The following is a 21,360-nucleotide window of genomic DNA, read 5'->3' as shown; positions in this document are numbered from 1 at the left end:
ACGAGGCCAGTGCAGGACACAGGGCGGTCCTGGAAGCTGAGCTCTACCACCACCCACTGGAACAAAGGATCGTCTAACTCTTACGGTTTGCATTCACCTCTGCTCCAGAACAGTGTGAGGCTGCCTGTCGGGACTCCCTCAAGTCCCAGGTGTCCCTTTGGGCCCCTGCAGGGAGGACCATGATCTACGCAGTGGGAGGTCTGAGACTAACCAGACGCCCCTGGGGGCCTCTACTCCTCTGGGGTCTCCCTCCCAGACAGACATTTAGCAGACATTAATTATGTCCCAAACCGCATGCCACACACTGTGCTGGGCACCGAGGGAGACTCAAATGTGGGCAAAGCCCTGGCCCCGGCATACAGGAGCTCCCCCGGGTGTGTCCTTGGTGTGCAGGGACGCTACTCCCACGAGCAGGACGGGGAGGTGCGAGCAGGGGGCTGGGGCAGAAGAGACCTGGTTACAAAGAAACAAACATGAGCCTTGACTATTGCTTGTGCGTTGACAGATCTACAGTTTTCACAGTAAAAATGTGATTGGGTCACTAGAAGTTTGCTTGGCCCCAGCTACAAAAATGAATGAGCCCTGGTCCCTGCACCCGAGGAGCGGACCAGAGTGGGGTAAACTAAGTCTAAAGGAGCTGCAGCCTTTATAGAAAGTGCCAGGGGCACAGGAGAGGGAGGGACTGACTATCTTAAGGGTTTAATCTGTGTCTGCAGAGGTCAGACCATGTCTCAATGATGAAGAAAACCTGCTAATTGTTGAGCAGGCCCAGCATAGGAGGCTAGGCTTTTTGCGCGCATCACCACTAATCCCCCTTGGAGGATTCTTGAGAAAGGTCTTTACATTCCCATTTTGCAGGTGGAGCGTTCTCTTTACCTCTCGCAACTACCGGAGATCTTTTGGCCAGTTTGTGCTGCTTCCTGTGGAGAGAGTGGGCGATGCAGTAATGTGCCACTAGGTGGCGCCATGGGCTGCCTCATGGCCGTTAACTCATAGAGGGTGGTAATTCCATGCACTGATGTTTCTCAGACTTGTCCTTTATGGGCATCTTCCCGGTACCTCCGAGTACTGTAATCTATCTAATATTTTTCTTTAAACTCCCTTTTAAATTTTTATAACTATCCTAGTGGGATGCCATGGTCTCTTTGCCATAAATAAATGATGAATGTAATCTTTTAAAAAATCATGTTAACTGTGTAGAACAGTGCAATAGTATTAGAAGGAAGGAATGTATTAAAATAAAGCTATTAGAACAAAACGTGTTGGTTCATGTGTCCCCTGTAACCATCTCGCAGATCACCAATGCAGCGGAAAGCTGTCCTAGGCTTTGAAAAATAGGACAGCAGGCTGCTGTCACCTAGATGCGCGAGTGCTTACGGTTGGAAGGGCTCCTCCCTTTGCAGGTGGCGGGTCTGAGGTGCTGAGAGGGGGAGGGGTGTACCCAGAGTCACACTGTTGATCCCAAGGTTGGAGCCAGGCCTGGAACCCGGGTCCTGCCTTCCCCCTCTGCCTCATGGACGCTAGAAGAACCTCAGGAAATTGGAACTGAAGTGTGATGCACACATATTTCTTGGCCCCTCTGAGGCCCAAGAAAGTACACTGTGGGGTCCCACATGCAGGGAGCGTCGCCTGTTGGGCATATGGAGCCCTGGGATGAGAGTCAGGAGGTGTGCGGATGGACGGCTGCTGAGACCCCTGATGAGTGGCTCACTCAGGTGGTCTGGGCCCCTTGCCCTGGGGCTCTGCAGCAGTGTACGGTGTGGTGCCACGCTTTCCCCTGGGCAGTCCGCCCCAGCTTCGGGCACTGACTGCCATACCCCGGCGCCCTGCCCCTCCAAGCAGCCATATCCACCCTGGGATGGGCTCTTGGGCAAATGCTTTGATCCCTCTTCCTTGTCACAGCTGAAAAATATTGGGGTCACCCTCACTCTTGGATTACATGTGCAGCCAAATCAAGTGAGGTTCTAACAGGCCCTGGGGTTCTTGGGTAAAAGGCCAGTGGCCCCAGTCCAGCACCCCTGGACCAATGAACCTCCTGGAGGCCACAGCAGAACAGGGAAACTGTCCTCCTGCTGGCCCGTCACAGCCCTCAGAATTGGCAAGTGGAGATGACCTTGAAAGTTTAATTCAAGACTTTTTTTTTTTTTTTTTTTGACCGTGCTGTGCAGCTTGCGGGATCTTAGTTCCCAGACCAGGGATTGAACCTGCGCCCTCAGCAGTGAAAGCGCCGAGTCCTAACCACTGGACCGCCAGGGAATTTCCTCAAGACGTTTTTAAATTCTGCTTTTACAATCTAGAGTCTTCTGTGTTATTGCGCTCAATGTGAGGAGCTTGTATTAGTTAAGGTAACACCATCTGCGACGATAGAAAGGCCCCTGAAATCTCAGTGGGTTAACACCACAGAAGTTCATTTCTCACCTCCCTGTGGTCCACTGGGCAGCTGATGTACATGCGGCCGCAGCAGGCCGGGTGCTGTAGCAGGTGCTGCGACCTACAGTGAGCACAGAGCAGACACGCCCTCCCCAGGGACCTTCCTCCCCTTTGACAGGGACACTCATCCAAGGCCTCTGTCCTCTCTCCGCAGTATTGTACCTGGAAGGCTCGGTTCTTGTGTTTGAGGACATCTTCAGACTGATCGCATTCTACTGTGTCAGTAGGTGAGTAGCCCAGGCCCCCAGGAGGTCATCTGATGGCAATAGATGTCCATGCAACCTTGGGTGGGGACGGGGGTGTCACAGGGAAGCCCCCAGAGGGAAGTGTGGAGCCCACAGGATGCAGAGAGAGGGGACAGTCCCCCGGCTTCACCCTGGTAACTGTGAAGGGGGGTGCTGGCTCTGCTGCTTGCTTGGACCGGCCGGTAAAGTCCCCTCCCTCACCACCACCTGCCCCCTGGGCTCACTGCCCGTCATACCAGCTTCCTGTATTCCGGCTTCCAGAACAGCTTGGAGTCCTGTGCGGACCTGACCCGCCCCGTTGGAGGAGTTATAGAGGGGACTTCCTGTAGGAACAGCAGGAAGGGCTGATACCCTCCCTCCGTGGGGGAGGGCTTGTGATTGTGAAGCAGCTGCTGGGTGGAGAGGGTGTCTGGTAACCACCCTCAGAGCTGGTCTATTTATTCAGAACTGGTCGCAGGTCAACAGGAATTGAAAAATACATTTTGGTGCCAAAAACCAATGGCTTAAGCTACAGGGACTTAAGCAGAGCTGGGCAAGATGTCTTGGGGTGCAGGGCCCCAGGCTCACCTCCCCCTGCTTCAAAGAGACCATTCATGCTGCCTCTGGTGAAAACCACACTCAACCCAGAACACCACCACCCCCATCTACCAGGACCCTCCTGGACCCCGTGGGCAGAACAGGTGATGCTGATAATAAGCTGCTGCCTGTTGAGGGCTCTCCAGGTACCCAGCACGGTGCTAGAGTTCTGTATCCATTATCTTTTTAAATCTTGCAAACAATTCCACCCGGTAAGTGCTCTTGTTAGTCCCATCTTACAGATGAGGAAGCCGAGACTGAGAGAAGTTGCTCAAGGTCGCGCACCTGGTAAATGGCAGCGTGGGGATTCAAAGTAGATAGAGCTCCAAGGTCCATGATCTTTTCTACAGCCGCCCCACTGTGTACGCTCCACGATGATTCTGATGACCTAGCATGTCCTTCTAGGCCCACAAAGCAAAGCATCAGCGGCTCCCTGACCCTTTGTACGTTATGACATGTCAGGCTCTCAGAGTCAGGCCCTTTCCTATTCTGAGAAGTTCTACCTTAGTAGAAGGCACTAGTCTAGTGTTTGGCCCATGCTAGGTGCTTCGAGTGAGTGAATGAACGAATGAAGGATGACGTAATTGCAGAGCCCAGAATTTGAGCTAATCTTAATCTCTCAACTTCCTCTTTGGTAAAATGGGAACGATAATACCCATGCCATAGATGCTGGAGGAAGAAGTAAGATAAAGGGACAGACAATCTGCATTTATAACAAGCCTGTCTGCAAACCAGGGTTTGGGAACTGCTTCTAAGAAAATGATAGTAACAGCCTAGCTGGGGGTCTCCTAGGGGCACACTTGGAGAGGAGGATCCTTGTGCAGGGGGCGCTGCAGGACCTGCCCCCAAGGAGGAAGCGACAAGGGAGTGGGGCGCAGGACAGGGACTGGAGAGAAACCCAGCAAGGGTCCATTGCAGGGGCCGTCCCAGCCTCAGCCAGATCCCTCCAGCAGCTCTGGAGCCTAAAGCAGACCTCGGGGTCCACTATAAAGCCACGGGGCTGGGCTTCTGTACCCCCAAGCCAGCACACCCAGGCATTTGTGGCTCTCTGCAGGGCCACTGGGGCAGGCCGTGAGGCTCCAGTGTGTCCGGACAAGCCTCTGAGGGTCACGGGTGCTGGCCCTCAGGAGCAAACCCCTGCAAGGCTGGGCTATGGGTGCGCAGAGCCGGTGAAAGGCATCCAAGGGGTCCAGGTGGGACCGTGGCAGTGACGGCTACAACCAGCTCTGTGGACCGGGCGTCTGTGTTGAGTCGGGCTTGTGCTGCACGCTGCCCACAGAGCTCTTTCTAACCCCGCACGCTGCTGCCGGGGAGGTGTTATCACTGCAGACCCACTTCATGTGGCTCTCGACCCCTGCCCCAGGTCGTGCCGAGGACCAGACGCGAGATCCTTGCAAGGAGCTTGTTCAGCAGAGCGTCTGGCACGGAGTGAATCCTCCAGAAAGGATCAAGCGTACCCTTATTGCTGTTGTATCGGTAAATGAAGAAGCTGCAGCTGGAGTTGACCTGCCTCAGGTCACACAGCTCAGTTCTCCACCTAGAGGACGCCTGTGCTCCTTCCCCTCCAGCGGCAGCTCCTCCCCTTCCCCGCGCGGGGCGAGTCCAGGCCCTCTTGGTGGGAAGGGTGACACTGGAGGCCAGGCAAAGCAGGACAGGAAGAGAGTTCAGCTAGAGGACACAGCGCGGGCAAAGGCCTGGCAGCAGGATGGCTTCAGGGGGAGAGCTGGGCACATGGGTGGGGGGATAAGGCCTGGAAGGCCTGGAACGCCGTGCCCAGGAGCTGCATGCGGGGACTTCCTTCCTCGGGTGCTGGGAGCTCGCTGCTGCTCACGGACAGATTGCCTCGAGCAGAGCCACGTGGCCGCAGCCGGTAGTGGGCTGGAGCAAGGGCAGCAGGGACACCAGCCAGGCGCCGCAGCCATCCCGGCCCCCGCCGGGGCAGGGGATGGGGAACCGAGCAGGCTGGGGGCAGTCACTGCAGGGAGGGGTCGGGGCAGTAGGGGAAGCCTGGGGAGACGTCAGGGCTCCTATCCTGGGTACAGGAGCGTGAACACGCTTGGCCATTCCTGGAGCACTTCTTACACACCAGGCACTCTGCTAAGCCCCTTTCAAGGATGGTGAGGTCCGATCCTCAGCACAGCCTGGGGTCAGGAGTCAGTAGCCTTGTGAAATGGGTGCCATTAACCGAAATGAGGAAAGAAAGGAGGAGCCCCTTGGGCCCGCCCTCTCTAGGAGGTGGCCGGGCACCCAGCCTAGGTGACTAGTCTGCCACCGTCCTCCTGGCAGGAGGGGGAGGCGGGCTGGGCCTCTTCTCCTTCGAAGGAAGCTGTTATCACTATGTCCGGAGCTGCCTTCCCAGCCACCTTGACCAGGAGCCACAGTCTTGCCTTTGGACGGTCCTGGTTTAGGGGGGCAGAGGGAAGGGGCCTGACCGCACTGCTGGGAGGCCCGCAAGAAGCACCCTTGACCCGAGCTCCCAGCAGGGGGAGGAAACAAACAAGCTCCCAGTAGGTGCTCCCCTGCTGTGCTGCGTGGTTTCTATAGTAACCCCGTAAGAGGGCGTCCTGTCCACTGGCAGACCAAGACAAGGAAATGACACCCAGCCAGGAATGGCAGAGCTAGGGGTTTACCAGGGCCCTCGATTCCAAAGTTCATGCTGGTTTTTCCTGTCTTTCTGCCTCTCCCTCACTTAAAAAAAAATTAAAATTCTTTTAACTGAAAGGAAGTCGTGCTTTTCCCTCTGCAGTGGTTGACTCTGAAAACCACTGAAGTCACCCAGGATCTGTGAGAAGACGGAGCCGTGGGGCATCGCAGGGGTGCAGATATGGTTTCATAGGCCTGGGCCTTCCACGCTGGAAGCACTCCCCAGGTCACCCCAAAGCTTTATAGGACCTTGGGTGGGGCGGGGGGAGCCACGCCCCTGAGGGGAAGAGAAAGCTAGCCTGTGTGAAAGAACTAATGAGATAATATGTGTGGAGCATGGGGCTTTTAATCTGTGGGTCACCGCCCACTAGGAGGTAACAGTATATTGGTACGAAAATATATTTGGCCTTTGTCCAGCTTCTGGACACAGAGCTCCTAACGCCCTGGAATTTCCTGAATGACAGGAGTGTCTTTTGTTATTCCTAATGAGCCCCTTTCAGTCACACCTGGGTTTATGCTAACCAATAAACAGGTGGGGCCCCTAGACAGCCTCAGGATGGGGCGGGTCACCGGGAGGACAGGTGATCAAAGGGCTGGAACTTTCAGCCCCACCCACCAACCTCCCAGCTGAGGGACAGACACATTGAGGTGCTGGGAGGGTGGTGAACCCAGAGAGGCGTGGAAGGGAGCCCTGTCCCCTAAAGCTTGCCCACGCGCCTCTTCCATCTGGCTGTTCCTGAGTTGTATCCGTATAATAAGCCAGTAAACGTAAGTAAAGGGTTTTTCTGAGTACCGTGAGCCGAGCTGGCGAACTCTCAAACGTGAGGAGGGGGTCATGAGAGCCCCTGATTTATAGCCAGCCGGTCAGAAGTACAGGTGGCCTGAGACTTGCAACGGGCATCCGAAGTGGTGGGACTGAGTCCTTAAACCTGTGGGTCCGTGCTGACTACAGGCAGTTAGTGCCGGCATTAACTTGTGGGACATCCCATTGGCGTCCAGAGAATTGGAGAATTAGTTGTTGCTGTTAGAAAACACCCCAGAGGGGATCATAAAGTCAGCTTAGGGGATCATGATGGGCTCTTTTTTTTTTAATGAAAAGTTAAACTAGACTGGAAAATATCAGAATGTGTCTCTTGTAGTTGGAATAAGTCTTGTTTTGCTAAACTCTTTAGGGGTGTGTGTGTGTGTGTGTGTGTGTGTACATGACATCAAGATGCCAAATGTGTTTCTTACTGACGGTCATGGTCAACAAAGTTTGAACGTCACCAGCTAGGACAGAGGCCTCTAGAGAGGGGTTTTTGCACTCTACGAGCTACACAAGCTGATCCACCAGAATGCGGGGGCAAATGTTAGAACGCTTACTCTAAAAATCTTATTTTTCAAATTTCTACTTTTGTGAATGCATTTTAAGGACTTAATAGTTTATAAGGTGTATATATACATGTACATATATATGTACATGTATATATATTATATATCTGGAGAAGTGCTTAATTTTTATTTTTGCTTTGGGCTCCCTGATTCCCACCCAAGGCTGTGGTCATCAGGATCTACTTGAGAGCTGTTTAAAAATGTGGATTCCTGACCCACACTCAGACTCAACACTGAGAACCCCTGGGCGAGGATCTGAGAATCCACATCTTAGCAGCTCCCCCAGGAGCTGATCCAGAATTAACTAATACAAAAGTAATAATGCCTGTCCATAGGGTTGCTGTGTTACATAGGGTTGCTGTGTTACGATAATAATAACATGATGTGATGTAAGGCCCAACCTGGGTAACACCCAGCCCGATACTTGGCACATAGTAGATGCTCAACGAACACCCCCATCCTGTGTATGCATTTCCTTGGATCAGAAGAGGTGGCCCCTGGATAAATTGCTGAACTGGATGATGGGGGTGGGATGGCAGACGTGCATGAAATCCTTGAACAATACTGGGTTATGGAGAAGGAGGAGGTCCATGGTGCGGCCTTGAAGAATGTGTAGAATCTAAGTAGACACAGGTGGAAGGGACGAGGGGGGCGTTCCCTCCATGCAGAGCTCAGAGGTGGGAATGAGCAGGGGACATTCACTGTAGGAAAATGACATTTTGGGAGGCAGCCAGGAGGCCCCAAGTGCAAGGGAAGGCTCTGTGGTGGGCAGGAGGCGGGGAGCAGGCTGGGGCAGGCCCTGGACGCCGGGGTCCCAGGCTGGGGTGTGATCGGCAGCCACGACTGCAGCATCTTGAGCAGTACACAGAGGAGGTGGGGAGGGGGTGTCAGAGATTGCCCTGGTGGTCGGGGGTGGGTGCCAGGTGAGCTGAGCGATTCTGCTGGCCATTTCAATATATGCAGTGGCCCAGGAACGTTTGGAAGCCCCAGTGGCAGGCCAGACAGCCAACCAGGTAGACAGGCAACACCGGGATGAAATCTGCCACCCTTCAAAATTAGAGAGTGGGGTAGTGGTGACCGGGCAGGGCCTGAGTTGGGGATGGAGCACTGAGGGCCCGTCCGGTCTGCATCCAGGCCTGGCCTGGCTGGAAGGGCTGACAGGGGGCCCACAGACGGCCTCAGATGCTCAGAATCACACAACTATGACAATGAAGCAAAGATCGACGGGCCACGCCCACCCCATTGACAATGGAGAAGTCAAAGGCCACAACCCAGGAACTCAAAAAAGGGCCCAGAATCTTCTCCCACCTTCCCCCATCCTGCTATTCCATAAGCAGAGTGTTTTTCCCCGGTGAAAACACTTCCTATGAAGGGGTGGGGGCACCCCGCGGAGCAACACAGCCTGTATTGATGGGCAGAGGTGGTCTGGGAAGCTTCCCGGCGACCCGCATCCCAGGCGGCCTCTGCCCTGCTCTCCCCCAATCCAGTACCTGAAGTTTAGACGGGTCCATTCGGCAAACACTCTCTGAGCCTCTGTGGTGTGTGCTGAGGGCTCTAGGGGCATCAGAGACGTGAAAAGCTGCCCGCCCCTTCCAGGAACTTCCAGGGCTCTCACGTAGTTCACAGGGAGGAGATGGAGGGTGCGGTATAGACAGTAAGGCCATGAAGACCCCCGGGGACGGATGGCCATCACACAAGGCTGTCAATGGGCCTGGACGGATGGGATTTCAATGACTGGAATCACGGTTTGTGGAGAAGGTTGACAGAGCTGGGAATACGGCTGGAAAAGGGGGTCAGACTGTGATGGGCCTTGAATGCCAGGCTGAGACGTAGAATTGGGACCAGCCATCCTGGGGCCCCTGCAGGGCCACACTCCCCTTCCTGCCCCACGGAACAGCCCTGGGCTTGAAGTCAGGAGGCCTGGGGCTCAGCACGCTCTGCCCTCCACCCACCGTGTGTCCAGGCCTGGACATCTTCCTTTCCCTCTCTGGGCCTCAGTTTCCCCATCTGTACAATAAAGGGGGAGGGTGTCTAGATCCCTTCTGGGAGATCTCTGGAGAGATCGCTGAAAAGAGCCCCATTCAGACCAAAGGCAGCAGACAGAGCTGGCTGACTGTGTCGTCAGGGGTGTCTGTCTGTCTGTGTGCTCGCCAGGGGGTACCTGGCGGTAGGTTCACCAGGGGAGTCTGGCTGTGCGCCCGCTGCACATCTCAGCGTGGAGCAGCGAGGGTCAGAGGACTGGAGGGGGTGGGTCAGTCGCCTTACCCAGAATAGCACCTTTAGAAGAAGCTGCCTGGACTTCCAGGGCCAAGAAAACCGGGGATAAAGCCTCTCCCCCACCCCCTCCACGCCCAAGGAGGGTCTTAGCATCTCTGGGGCCAGTGCAGGCACAGGACCCGGATCTGACGGGTTGCTCCCTCAGGCTCAGGACTCTGCCCCTCGGCCCCCAGGGAAGTTTCCAGTCTGTGTGGCGATCCCAGCTGCCAGCGGGGTTGCCGGGGTTCTTCCTTTATGGGCTGAGGATTTGGGGGCGGTGGGGGCCGAGAATGGACACACAGGCCCCTCCCCGGACTTGACCTCCGACGCCTCGTGTCTCCACAGAGATTTACTGCCCTTCAAGCTGAGGCTGCCCCAGGCCATCCTTGAGGCCAGCAGCTGCACAGACCTCAAGACCATCTCCAACCTGGGCCTGGGTAAGTCCCCTCTGGGGTCAGGGGAGGTGGCTGGGCCTTAGGAAATGGAGCCCCTGGATTGCCCCCCGCTGACCACCTGTGCAGATGGACGGCTCCTCAGGCTGACCCCAAGCTGGATCCTGAGTCCCAGCTCCCACGGGACCACCTGCACCCCTGCCCCAGGTGCTGAGCCCCTGTAGCAGGGAGATTCTCCCTCTTTTCAGAGTGGCGCCTTTAACAGCTGTCAGGAGGTCTGATGCACAGCCTTGCCGGGTCTGAGGGAGCTGGGTCTGGTCAGGACCCACACAGGCTGACCTGGTGGCGGGGCGGGGCCCGGGAGAAGCTGGACCAAACGCCAGGGGACTTCTCAGCGATGGCCAGGAACCTGGGTGCCAGCAGCTGCCACAGCCCTGGCCCCCAGCCCCGCCCTCGTCAGAAGGAAAAGCAGCGTGAACGTGATCATGAGCTAGAGTGTGCCCCCACTCCCTTGGCCTGCCCCTGCCCAACCACCTGATTCAGCACACCCACCCTGCCCCTTACCCTTCTGACCTTTTGAGGGATGACGAGGGGTGAGTAAAAGACAAGAGCGTTTCTGATCCCAGCCCTTCCACATAATAGTAAGAAGAGCTCATGTTTACTGGGCCCTTTCCATGTGATGGGCTTCGCTGAGCCAGTGCCAACCTCTGACATGGCGTCACCATGCTAACCCTCAGGGAGCCCAAGCTCACCAAGTCTGGAGCTGCCAGGAAGCCAAGCCAGCCGCCTCTGCGGGCCCCCAATCCTAGGCAGAGGTCAGGTCTCGTTATGAACAAAGCAGTTAATAAGTCCTTATCGAGACTAAACCACACAGGGAATATAGCCAATATTTTATAGTAACTTTAAATGGAGTATCATCTAGTAAAATTTTGAATCACTGTATTGTGCATCTGAAACTAACATAATATTGTAAGTCAACTATACCTCGATTTTTTTATTAAAAAGTCTCAACCGTGCCCGGGAACCTGCACCACACGTGACTGAGCACGGCAGTACATTTTCACCAGTGCTGGTTGAGTGGAGGAGAGGGTGATGGAGAGGGCAGGCCCAGGGTGTAGAGGAAGTTAGAGGCAGACCTGGGATCAGAGGCGATACCCCCTGGTTCCCAGGCCAGCCACTGTTCACCACCCAGAGAGGCCTCTAGACAACAATGCAAGAGACGCCACAGGCAGCTCGTGGTCAAAGGCCAGGAAGTAGGAGGAGTCCAGGCCCTTCGGATGTCTGCATTTAATGAGCACTGACCTCTTTATCTGCATTGATTCATCAGATCTTCAAACAACCCTGTAAAGCAGGTTCTGTTATTGTGATCCCCACTTTATGGCAGAAGAAACAGACACGAGGGGGTTGAGTGACATGTCCAGTGTCACAAGGTCCGTGGAGGGCTGGGCAGCTGGGCTCCAGCCCTCACCCACTAGGTTGTGCTGCCCCTTAACTCCTTATCCAGGCTCTGCTAGGTCTGGTTGACCCAGTTTATAAACTTCAGGGCCAGTTTTCAGTTGATATTGGGAATAAACACTGAACTTGGGCCCCAGATGTTATAGTTGTTGGGCTCTTACCCTTCCAGAAGCTTCATGTGGGACAGGTGAGAGTCTTGTAACTCATACAGTCCAAGTGACACCCCTCCTAAGGTCTAAAATGGCACAGGTGACGCTCTCATTGCCGCGCCCTTGGCACTATCTTGTGCAGTCCTTGCATTCCCCATTTTAAAGATAGAAAGTCAGTTCTTAGCACGGCTGAGAAGCTTGTCCAAGATGCTCCAGGCAGGCAAGAGCAAAGCTGGGGTGCGTGCCAGGGGCTTCTGACTCCCAGCTCAGCCCCTCCACTGCCCCTCAGCTGCACCTCATGACCTTCTCAGTTTTTTTGCAACGAGCAGTCAGCTGCCAGTTTTGAGGCCCAGTTGGGAGGGCAAGTGAGATGCATGAGCTCCATCCGGAGAGGCTTACCTCTGAGAGGAGCGTCGGTTAGCAGCCTCACTGTGGGTTGGTTGAGGCAGGCATCCCTAAGACCCACTGCCCCAGGGACCCGCAGTTTCCTCTTACCTGGGGGGGCGGGGGCGGGGCTGCCCCTGAGCCCTAGGAACGGCTGTATGAAAGACAAGCTGCTCCTCTGGGGAGAAGCACATTCCTTTCTGGAATAGACAAGCCCTTCTATCCTGGGTGAGCTTCAGCTCGGGCACGCTGAGGAAGTGAGAGGGGAGGTGCCCTCTGGGAAGCAGGCGGTAGTTCAGATTGTATGTCAGCATTCACTTCCTTGGGAAGGGGATTGAATGAAATCTGAGTGCATTGAAGCTTAGGAATCAGGGTTCTTTTTTTCTTTTTTTAAGTTTTTGGCCATGCCACGCGGCATGTGGGATCTTAGTTCCCCGACCAGGAATCGAACCCGCGCCCCCTGCATTGGAAGCACAGAGTCTTAACCACTGGACTGCCAGGGAAATCCCAAGAACCGGAGGGTTCTGATCAGGCCTGGTGTGCCCAAGGGCTGAAGGTCAGAAGCGAGGTTCACCAGAATAGGTTTTCCCTGGAGCCGAGGAAGGGTTAACTTTTCAGTCCATCCCCAGAATGGATGGAGACCCGGAGCTGAAAGGGCACGTCCTGTCAGAGGCCAGAGGCCCTGGCTCTGGGATGTGCAGACCTCCCTGACCTTCACCTGCGGTTGTGATGAGAAATATGCAAAGAACAGCACTTGCCAAGGGCCCGGACACACCAGGCATTGTGCCCAGCGCATCGCACGTCGTTCTAGGCAAGGCACTCCTGTGGCAGAGAAGTGAAACCCACTCAAACGAGCTTAGATAAAAGGGGATTTAGTGAAAGGATGCCGGGGAATCTCCGTGACAGGAGCAGAAGGTCAGCCGGGCTTTGCAGGCAGCAGACGCTTATCTCTGCACACAGCTCAGCCTCTCCTTAACCCCTGGTTCCCGCTCCCGACCCTCCACCGGCCAGGCTCTGACTCCCGACCCACATCCCCACCTGATGATCTATCTCATAGCTGGAATAAGTTTATGAGGCATATGTGTTTTCTATCACTAGTGTCAGCAGTGGTTCTTTTTCTGGCACTCTACTCACTTTTTACAAAATGAACAGAATGTCACAAATATCCAAATCATTGCACAAGCCCTGCTGTTCAGACAGGGATGATGTTGCTGAAACGGGGCTCTTGACCTACAGGCTCAGCACCACGTGATCGCCCAGAATGCTTGCTCGTGAGCTGATGTAAGAAAGTCTGAGTTTGGCCTTGGAAAAGCCAACGTTCAAAAGGTCTATGTAGGTATAAGCTTGGGCCCACAAAACTAACATAGGGAGCAGTTCAGCTCTAAACTGCATGCAGTTGATTCTAAGTGCAAAAGGAATCTAGAGAAAGCAGTGATAGATAGGGGTTCGATTTGCAGAGGTTCTCAGACATATTTGCAGTATGTATATGTTTAATATTTTAAAAATATGTTTAGAAAAAGCAAATGTTCTATAGTGCTTCCAAGTTGGCCTGTAACTTGCTTTTTCCTTTACATTATATAGTGAGAATTTTCCTACTTATTAAAAATCCATTGAAAACTCCAGATTGAACGGCTGTCCAACAGCCCGCCTTTAGGGTGCCACAAAAACATTCACCCACTGATCTCACCAGACTTTCTAGCTGTTTCCACAGCATCTGGAATACTTGGCTTCATTTACTCATCCCCTCTTTGTTCTGCCGGTAGCCCAGGGCTCCTCAAGTGTGAAACCTTTGTCACCTTTGCCTTCAGGATCTACATACAGCCCAGTACCTGGCCTGGCCCAGGACCTCTGAGGATTGTAGGAGTGGACGCCTGGCACAAAGCATCCCCAGCTGAGACACAGGAGGCCACAGGGCCAGCAAAACATCTGCCTCAGTCCGAGGGCAGCACAGAGGCAGTGAGGGCACAGGCCCTTAGGGGAACCGCGACCACTGAGCTGAGCTTGGCCCAGTGCCGGCGGGTACAGATGCCCACAGTCGGGCCAGCCGCTAGGCCTGCATGACAGCGTTCCGCTTCTCCCCTGGCCTTGGCATTGTGTAGGCTGCAGAGAAAGTTACCTACTTCCTTGTTTTTGAGCATAAAGACCTACACTGCCGCTGAGTTCCCTAATAGGCCCTCAGAGCCCAGGGTGCAGCTCCTCAGGTCCCAGCTTCCCCACCCCTCAGAGCGGCATTCGCTTTGGGACCTCTGCCCTGCGAGGTACAGCCACTAGGCCTATCTTAGGGGCAGGGGAGCGGTTCCTAATCACCCAGGCCCCAGGCCCATTTCCCTGAACCCCACTGTCTGTTCCACTCTTGTAGGAATACAAATCTGAGCGGTGGAAAATGTCTTCTTTTTTTCTGTGCATGATGGACCCCCTGCTATCCTGAGGCGGGCAGTCCAGCAGGTAGTCCATCACTTATGGAGTTCTTTGCCCTCCTTTTTGCCTCCCTCTTCTCATTTTCTCACTTCTTCTCTTCTTGTCTTTAGACCTCTTCCCATGGTTCAGGATGAAACCAGAGAAGTACAGTCCTAGGGTTGGTCTCTCCCGGCAGTGTGCACCAGGACTGGGGAGCCCAGGGGAGTGTAGGCGAGGCCTGAATGTGTCAGGAAGGCTCCACCAAACAGGTGACATTTGACCTGAGTGTTGGAGGATGAGTAGGAGTTTGCCAGGTGGAGAGGGTGGGAAAAGCATTCCAAGCAGAGGGAACAACATTAGCCAAGACCTGAAGGTGTGGCAGCCCGTGGCGTGTTCGGGAAGAAGTGAGCAGCAGAGAGAGTGGGGTGGAGATTCAGTAGGCGGCGCTGGAAGGGTGTACAGGGCCAGATCCCACAGGCCTTGAATGCCAGGCTAAAGGTTTGGAAGCGATTCTGGGCAAATAACAATCAAGGGCCCACCATACGTCCAGCATAGAGCCGCAAGGAGTAGAATGGATTGGGGGCGGGGTGGGGGGCATGGAGGCAGCCTATGGCCATGATCTAGGTGAACGGTAATGGGAGCGTCCGAGCATGGGTGGGCAGTTCTCTTGATCGTCTACCCCATAACTTGCACCTTCTCCCAAAGGAAGGGTCTTATGAGAACTTGGAGGTGAGCCTCGGGGACCTCAGCTCACCTATGGGGCTGCAGTCCAGTCACCTTAGACTGGCCGCCTGCTGCTCCTTGCCAGGAAGCCTTCCAAGGAGACCATGCGAAGTACCCGGGAGAATGGACCGGTCATGGAGGGGTCATAGCTGCCCAAGAAACTGAAGCACAGGGCCCAGGCGGCCCTCAGGAACAACCCGCCTGGATCTAGGGGGAGTCTGGAGACGCACCCTCCCCCTCCGGGCTCTCCACGTCCTCAGGTGGTGGCTGGCATGGGCACAGAGCCTGGCGTGTCAGAAAGTCACACGAAAATTTGTCATCTTTGATGCTGTGGGGACAGCCGGCCACAGCACTTCCAGGCTTGGGAGTCTCTGCCCAGGACGGGGCTGAACCACGAGTCCCGCTCTGCTCCCCTGTGGATGCACACGGCTCTCTTTCAGTCAGTTTCTCGGCAGCCCCACCGTCCTGGGATTACACCTTGCTCACCTTGATTGGGTTTCTGACCCCTTTGGCCAGCAAGGTGGCAAACACCCACAACCCCGAAAGTGCCCATCCCTTAGGGCGGGCACGCACACGTGCACGGCTGCCCTTGGCCATCTTGCAACATCTCCTTTCTTTCGATGTCAAGAGCCTGTTGTGTTCTTACCACATGCCCCGTTCTGGGGAGCTCACCACCCCACTACTCACTCACGCCAGGAGAGCAACCAGGATGGGAAGTGTCGCAAGTTCCTATGAAGGGCAGCCGCATAACACGGCGGCCCAGCACACGGCTTTATTTATTTTTTTATTTTTTATTTTTTATTATTTTTTAACATCTTTATTGGAGTATAATTGCTTTACAATGGTGTGTTAGTTTCTGCTGTGTAACAAAGTGAATCAGCTATACATATACATGTATCCCCATATTCCCTCCGTCTTGTGTCTCCCTCCCACCCTCCCTAGCCCACCCCTCTAGGTGGTCACAAAGCAATGAGCTGATCTCCCTGTGCTATGCGGCTGCTTCCCACTAGCTAGCTATTTCACGTTTGGTAGTGTATATGTGTCCATGCCACTCTCAGCTTTAGAGCTAGTGTGACCTAGTTCAAATTCCAGCTCCTTCACTCACCCACCCAGTAAGCGTTCATCTCCCTGGCTTTCTCATCTTCATCTGCCATACGGGGACAACATGAGGACTTACACCAGAGGCCTGTGGTCAGGGATCGGTGAGATGGTCCCTGTAGAGCAAGGAATCCACACAGCCAGAACGCAATGCACGTTTGTTCCTGGTATTGTCTTTGATGCTGTTTTTGGTAGTTTTCTTACTGATGACTCCCTCCCAGAGGTAAAGAGCCCTGGGTGAGAGGCTAGAGGCCTGGCCCAATCATTAACAAGGAATTTGCACTATCGATCTCTAAAATGAACACGTGGAACAAGGCCTGGGTTCCATACTCCTCCAAAAGGAGCTGCTTGAGTGAGCTTGCAGTGACCTGCCAGCCAAGTGACCTTGTTCTCAAAATGTACTCCTGTGGCCTTTTGGGAGCATCCCGAGCTTTTGTCAGATTCTCCATAGAGCCTGGTACCGAGAGGTCAAGAACTCTGAGCTAGTCAAGCCCCAGCGCCCTTTCAGCTTGGACGTCCCATGCCCATTACCCAGAACGAGCCTGGAGCTGACCATCAGTGCAGGCCTGCTTTGGTGGCCACAGCTAAGGGCTGAGTCAAGAGCAAGGCATGTGCTGGGACTTAACTAGCAGTGCAGGAGCTCCAGCTCTCTGAGCTGGGGGCACAGGGCAGCTTCCTGTTTTAGCACTGAGATTGGCCAGAGGCAGAATCATTTTGCAGAGGACAGGCATTCCCCCACTTGGATGGTCAGGTCTGAGCTCACTGGCTACAATCCATAGTTCATTCTTCCCGCTGTGACAACTGCAGTGGCCCAAACAGGCCCAAAGCAACTTCTCTGTCAGGACCCCATTCTAGGGATGACTAGATGGAGGCCTAGAAAGGGCCGGTGTCCTGCCCCAGAGCACCCAGCCGGTCAGCATCGGGACCGGGGTTCTGTCCCCTCCATCCCCGTACGTACCTGCACCCCGGGGCATGGGTGCCCCCCCCCCCAGTGGGGTCTCACACGCCAGGGGACAGGACTGAAGCTGAGCCTGTCACCAGCGCCGTCCAGGCCCCAGCCCGGCACCGCAGGGGAGGATGGCGTGGGGCTTCCCCTCTCAAGGCAGGAAGTAGTGGGAGAGGTTTAAAACAGTCCAAGAGGGGAAACCAACCCTCGGAGCGGTGAAGCAAGCACTGCACGGCCTTCCCTCGCCCTGCCCCCCGCGCAGCCCACAGACACCGCCCCGGCCAGGCTGGGGCCCGGCTTCAGGACTGACCGCTTCTCCCTCCCTCATCTCGACAGGCTTCTGGGACTCCTCGCTGAACCCCCGGCGAGGAGGTGGGAGCCCAGTGGAGGGCCCGAGAGACCCAGCCCCGGGAGCGCCCCCCGCCTCCATTCTCAGGTCATCTGCCCATTACGAAAACTGCTCGTGTGAAATCGAGCTGTCCTTAGGAAACGGCCGCCTGTGGTTTGTGAATCCAATCTTCATCGAGGACTGCGGCAGCTCCCTGCCGGCTGACCAGCCACCCCCAGGAAGCTGCCCCTTGCGCCCGTCGCCTCCCACCTCCGACGCTACCTCACCCACCTCCAGGTGGGCCCCTCGCCGCCCAGCACCCCCTCCCCCGCCGCTCCCTCTCCATCCCCCCGGCTCCAGCCGGCCTCCTCCCCCTGCCCCCCCTCCGGCCTGCCCTCTGCCCAGTTCTCCCTCGGCGGCTGCTACCCTGCATCTGCATCCGGAGGCCCCTCCTCCCTCACCCCCAGCATCTGCCCCCCGCCTGGCACCCCACACCCCAGGCCCCCCGGAGCTTCCAAGCCAGCCACCCATGACAGCCTGTGAGAGGCTCCCACGTCCCCTCGCAGGCCTGGGCCCCCTCAGGGAGGACGAGGTGAAGCCGGGGGCAGCCCCCAGCCCCTTGCAGGCCCCCGTCCCTCCAGCGCCCACGAAGAAGAGCCTCCCCGCCGCCCCTCCCAGACGCCGCATCACGGAGAAGGTATCCCTGGAGGACCAGAGTGCAGGGAAGGCGCACAGGGGGGCGGCAGCAGAGGGGGAGCCGGTGGGTCTTTCCAGGGCATCCCCGCTCCGCCTGCCTCCCGAGGGGACCTCAGACAGCCCTGGGGACAGGCCTCAGAGAACCACAGAGCAAGGCCAGGAAGCAGTGGCCAAAGCCGGCAATCTGGGCAGCCTGCCAGAGCCTCCGAGGAAGATTCGACAACCCCCAGTCCCACCTCCCAGGAAGAAACGGCTCTCCCGGCAGCTGGCCTCGGTCCTCCCAACTCCCCTGGAGACTGCCGAGCTTTCCACGGACGGGGAGGCCCCCGAGAACCCCACACCCGGTCCACCTGGAGAAGGCCAAGGTCCTGCCCCCACAGCTGGCACTCAGAGCCCGCATGCCCGGGCCGGGGCCCGGCCCCAGAGCACCCCGGATTTCAAGGGCTCCCTGGCCTCCCTCTCAGACAGCTTGGGAGTGCCCTCCTCGGCCACAGACCAGGACTCCTACTCGACCAGCAGCACGGAGGAGGAGCTGGAGCAGTTCAGGAGCCCCGGCATGAAGAAGAAGTCGTCGATGATCCTGGGCAAGGCCCGCCACCGCCTGAGCTTCGTGAGCTTCACCAGCGTCTTCAGTGCCTTCCTCTCCAACAACCGCAAGCTGTACAAGAAGGTGGTGGAGCTGGCCCAGGACAAGGCCTCGTACTTCGGCAACCTGGTGCAGGACTACAAAGTGTACAGCCTGGAGATGATGGCGCACCAGACCTCCAGTATGGAGATGCTGCAGGAGATCCGCACCATGATGACCCAGCTCAAGAGCTACCTGCTGCAGAGCACCGAGCTCAAGGCCCTGGTGGACCCCGCCCTGCACTCCGAGGAGGAGCTAGGTCGGTGCCCATCCTGGGCAGGGGCTGGGAGCGGGTGGGAGCCAGGGATAATCCCAGGTGATCCTCCCTTTCCGTGAACTAACCCCTCTGCTGTTCTGTCTCTTCCTTCTGAGTTCGGCCCATGGGCCCAGTTAGATGGCAGAATCTCAACCACCTGAGAGCTGGGCGGGACCCCCCACCCTCAGGATGCTCCTGGTTTTGTTAGGGAGACAAGTCACCAGGAGCGATTAGCGGCAAAAAGAAAAAGCACTAACATGCATGGCTGCTGAGGGTCGGAGTCAGTCCCTGCAGGAGACCTGGTGGCTGCAGAGATGTAGGGACCCTAGAGGGCATGGACCATCTTATTCTGTAGATGAGGAAAAAGGCCCGGGAAGGGGAATGGACTTGGCCAAGGTTACACGGGAGCCAGGGGCGGTGGGGAAGCTGACCGCAGGTCCCTGCCTCCGGGTCAGCACGCCTCTAGCTGCAGAGGCTCTGAGGGCCTGGAAGGATAGATGGGAGCGGGGTGACGGAGGCAAGGGCAGCCGTGTGCCGTCCTGTTGAAGAGGCTGGAAAAGCAAAGGGGAAGAGGGAGGCGTCAGGATGAGGACCAAGACAGCCAGGACCAGCCCCAGCCCCAGACGTGGGCCAACCCTAGGCGTGCGTGGCGGGGAAGGGTTATCTTGGCCTCTACTGAGACTCGCCATGGGGACATGGGCCCCTCCCTCACCTCCCAGGGATAGAGCAGCTCAGGTGTCTTCCCTACAGGGACAGGACTTGGGACCTCCCCTACTGGGCCAATAGCTGAGACCCTGGGGATCAGGTGGAGCCAAAAAAGACTTTCCAAGAATATTTCCCTACTATCAGCCAACGCTGAACATTGCCTTGGTGTCAAGTTGACATGGGTTCAAATCCTTGTTTTTAGACCCCAACTAGCTGTGTGACCTGCACCAGCAGAGCCTGAGTTGGTCCATCTGTAGAGTGGGGATTATGGCATGTATGTCGCACAGTTGCTGTGAGATCAGAGATGCCTAATTCTCATTCCACTAGCCCATCAGGACGCCTCTGGGATAAGATGACATTTGAACAATGAAGGAATAAGCCATGTGGATAGCCATGTGCATTTCTCCAGGCAAAGGGAATGGCAAGTGCAAAGGCCCCGAGGTAGGAGCAAGCCTGGCCGGTTGGCAGAACAGCAAGAAGGCCAAGGTAGCTGGAGCAGTATGAGCACAGGGAGCAAACAAGGTGATGAGTGAGAGAGGTCACGGGGGCAGGTCACAGAGGGCGCTTGTGGGCCACGGGAAAGACTACAGCTTCTATTGTGCATGAGACGGGAGCCATTACAGGGTTCTGAGCACAGGAATGTCACGATCAAACATGGTATAACAAGATTATGCTGGTTGCTGTGCTGAGAATGGACTAAAAGAAGCCAGGGCAAGAGGCTATTAACATAACTCAGGTAAGAGATGATGGCAGCCTAGGTCAAGGTGGTAGCCGTGGAAATGGTGAGAAGTCAGGTTCTGGCTATACTGTATTCTTGAGACTAGATTCAAGTGGATCTGGTAATTGAAAGAGACACATCAAGAGTAACTCTACCAAACATTTATTGGGCACCCAGGCCCTCCAGGTACAGCTGCACAGGTTGTATACTGCACAACTCCCATGTGCATAGGGCTCTCTGAGGTGGTGTACTAGTAAGCAGGCCTGTGAGAGTTTAATCTGTGCCAGTCCCTGTGAAAAGCATTAGATACCATGTGTGGCTCCTGTGCCCTTGGCAGTGTGGCTTTCTGTTGAATGTACTACACTGTCTCACCTGTCAGAACTGTGGGCTGTACCTGCCGGGGCTGTGAGTATGTCCTTCCAGGGACATGGGATGGGGATAGCCACACTGCCGGGCAACAAGACGTGGGGGCAGGATCCCTGCAGCTGGTTTCCTCACCCTCCTGCTCTCGCCCACCTGCAGAAGCCATTGTGGAGTCTGCCTTGTACAAGTGTGTCCTGAAGCCCCTGAAGGAAGCCATCAACTCATGCCTGCGTGAGATCCACAGCAAGGACGGCTCGCTGCAGCAGCTCAAGGAGAACCAGCTGGTGATCCTAGCCACCACGACCACCGACCTGGGCGTGACCACTAGCGTGCCGGAGGTGCCCATCATGGAGAAGATCCTGCAGAAGTTCGCCAGCATGCACAAGGCCTACTCGCCCGAGAAGAAGATCTCCACCCTGCTCAAGACCTGTAAGCTCATCTACGACTCCATGGCCCTCGGCAACCCAGGTAGGTGGGCAGCCGGGAGGGACCCGGGCTGGGGGCGCTCTCCGGATCCCTGGAGCAGCGATACCGTATGAGGCTGTGACCCCTTCCCCTCAACAACTCCAGAGCCCTTGGAAAGCACTGGAGAAGCCTTCCCAGA

The 21,360-nt window shown here is 56.0% G+C and overlaps 1 protein-coding gene across 3 annotated transcripts in view; it reads left to right on the top strand.

The window, feature by feature from the left end:
- Positions 1–21,360, top strand: part of RIN3 (Ras and Rab interactor 3) — a 120,847-nt gene that overhangs the window by 78,571 nt on the left and 20,916 nt on the right. For all 3 annotated transcript variants that reach the window (XM_068541391.1, XM_068541383.1, XM_068541400.1), the window contains exons 4-7: positions 2,585–2,657; positions 9,867–9,958; positions 17,402–18,973; positions 20,916–21,224. In XM_068541391.1, the coding sequence (XP_068397492.1) occupies positions 2,585–2,657; positions 9,867–9,958; positions 17,402–18,973; positions 20,916–21,224 (2,046 nt within the window). The remainder of the gene's footprint in view (positions 1–2,584; positions 2,658–9,866; positions 9,959–17,401; positions 18,974–20,915; positions 21,225–21,360) is intronic.

This window comes from Eschrichtius robustus, chromosome 1, assembly GCF_028021215.1.
Source record: "Eschrichtius robustus isolate mEscRob2 chromosome 1, mEscRob2.pri, whole genome shotgun sequence".
NCBI lineage: Eukaryota > Metazoa > Chordata > Mammalia > Artiodactyla > Eschrichtiidae > Eschrichtius > Eschrichtius robustus.
Note: the sequence above shows the minus strand (reverse complement) of the source record. Positions and strands in the feature narration are given on the sequence as shown.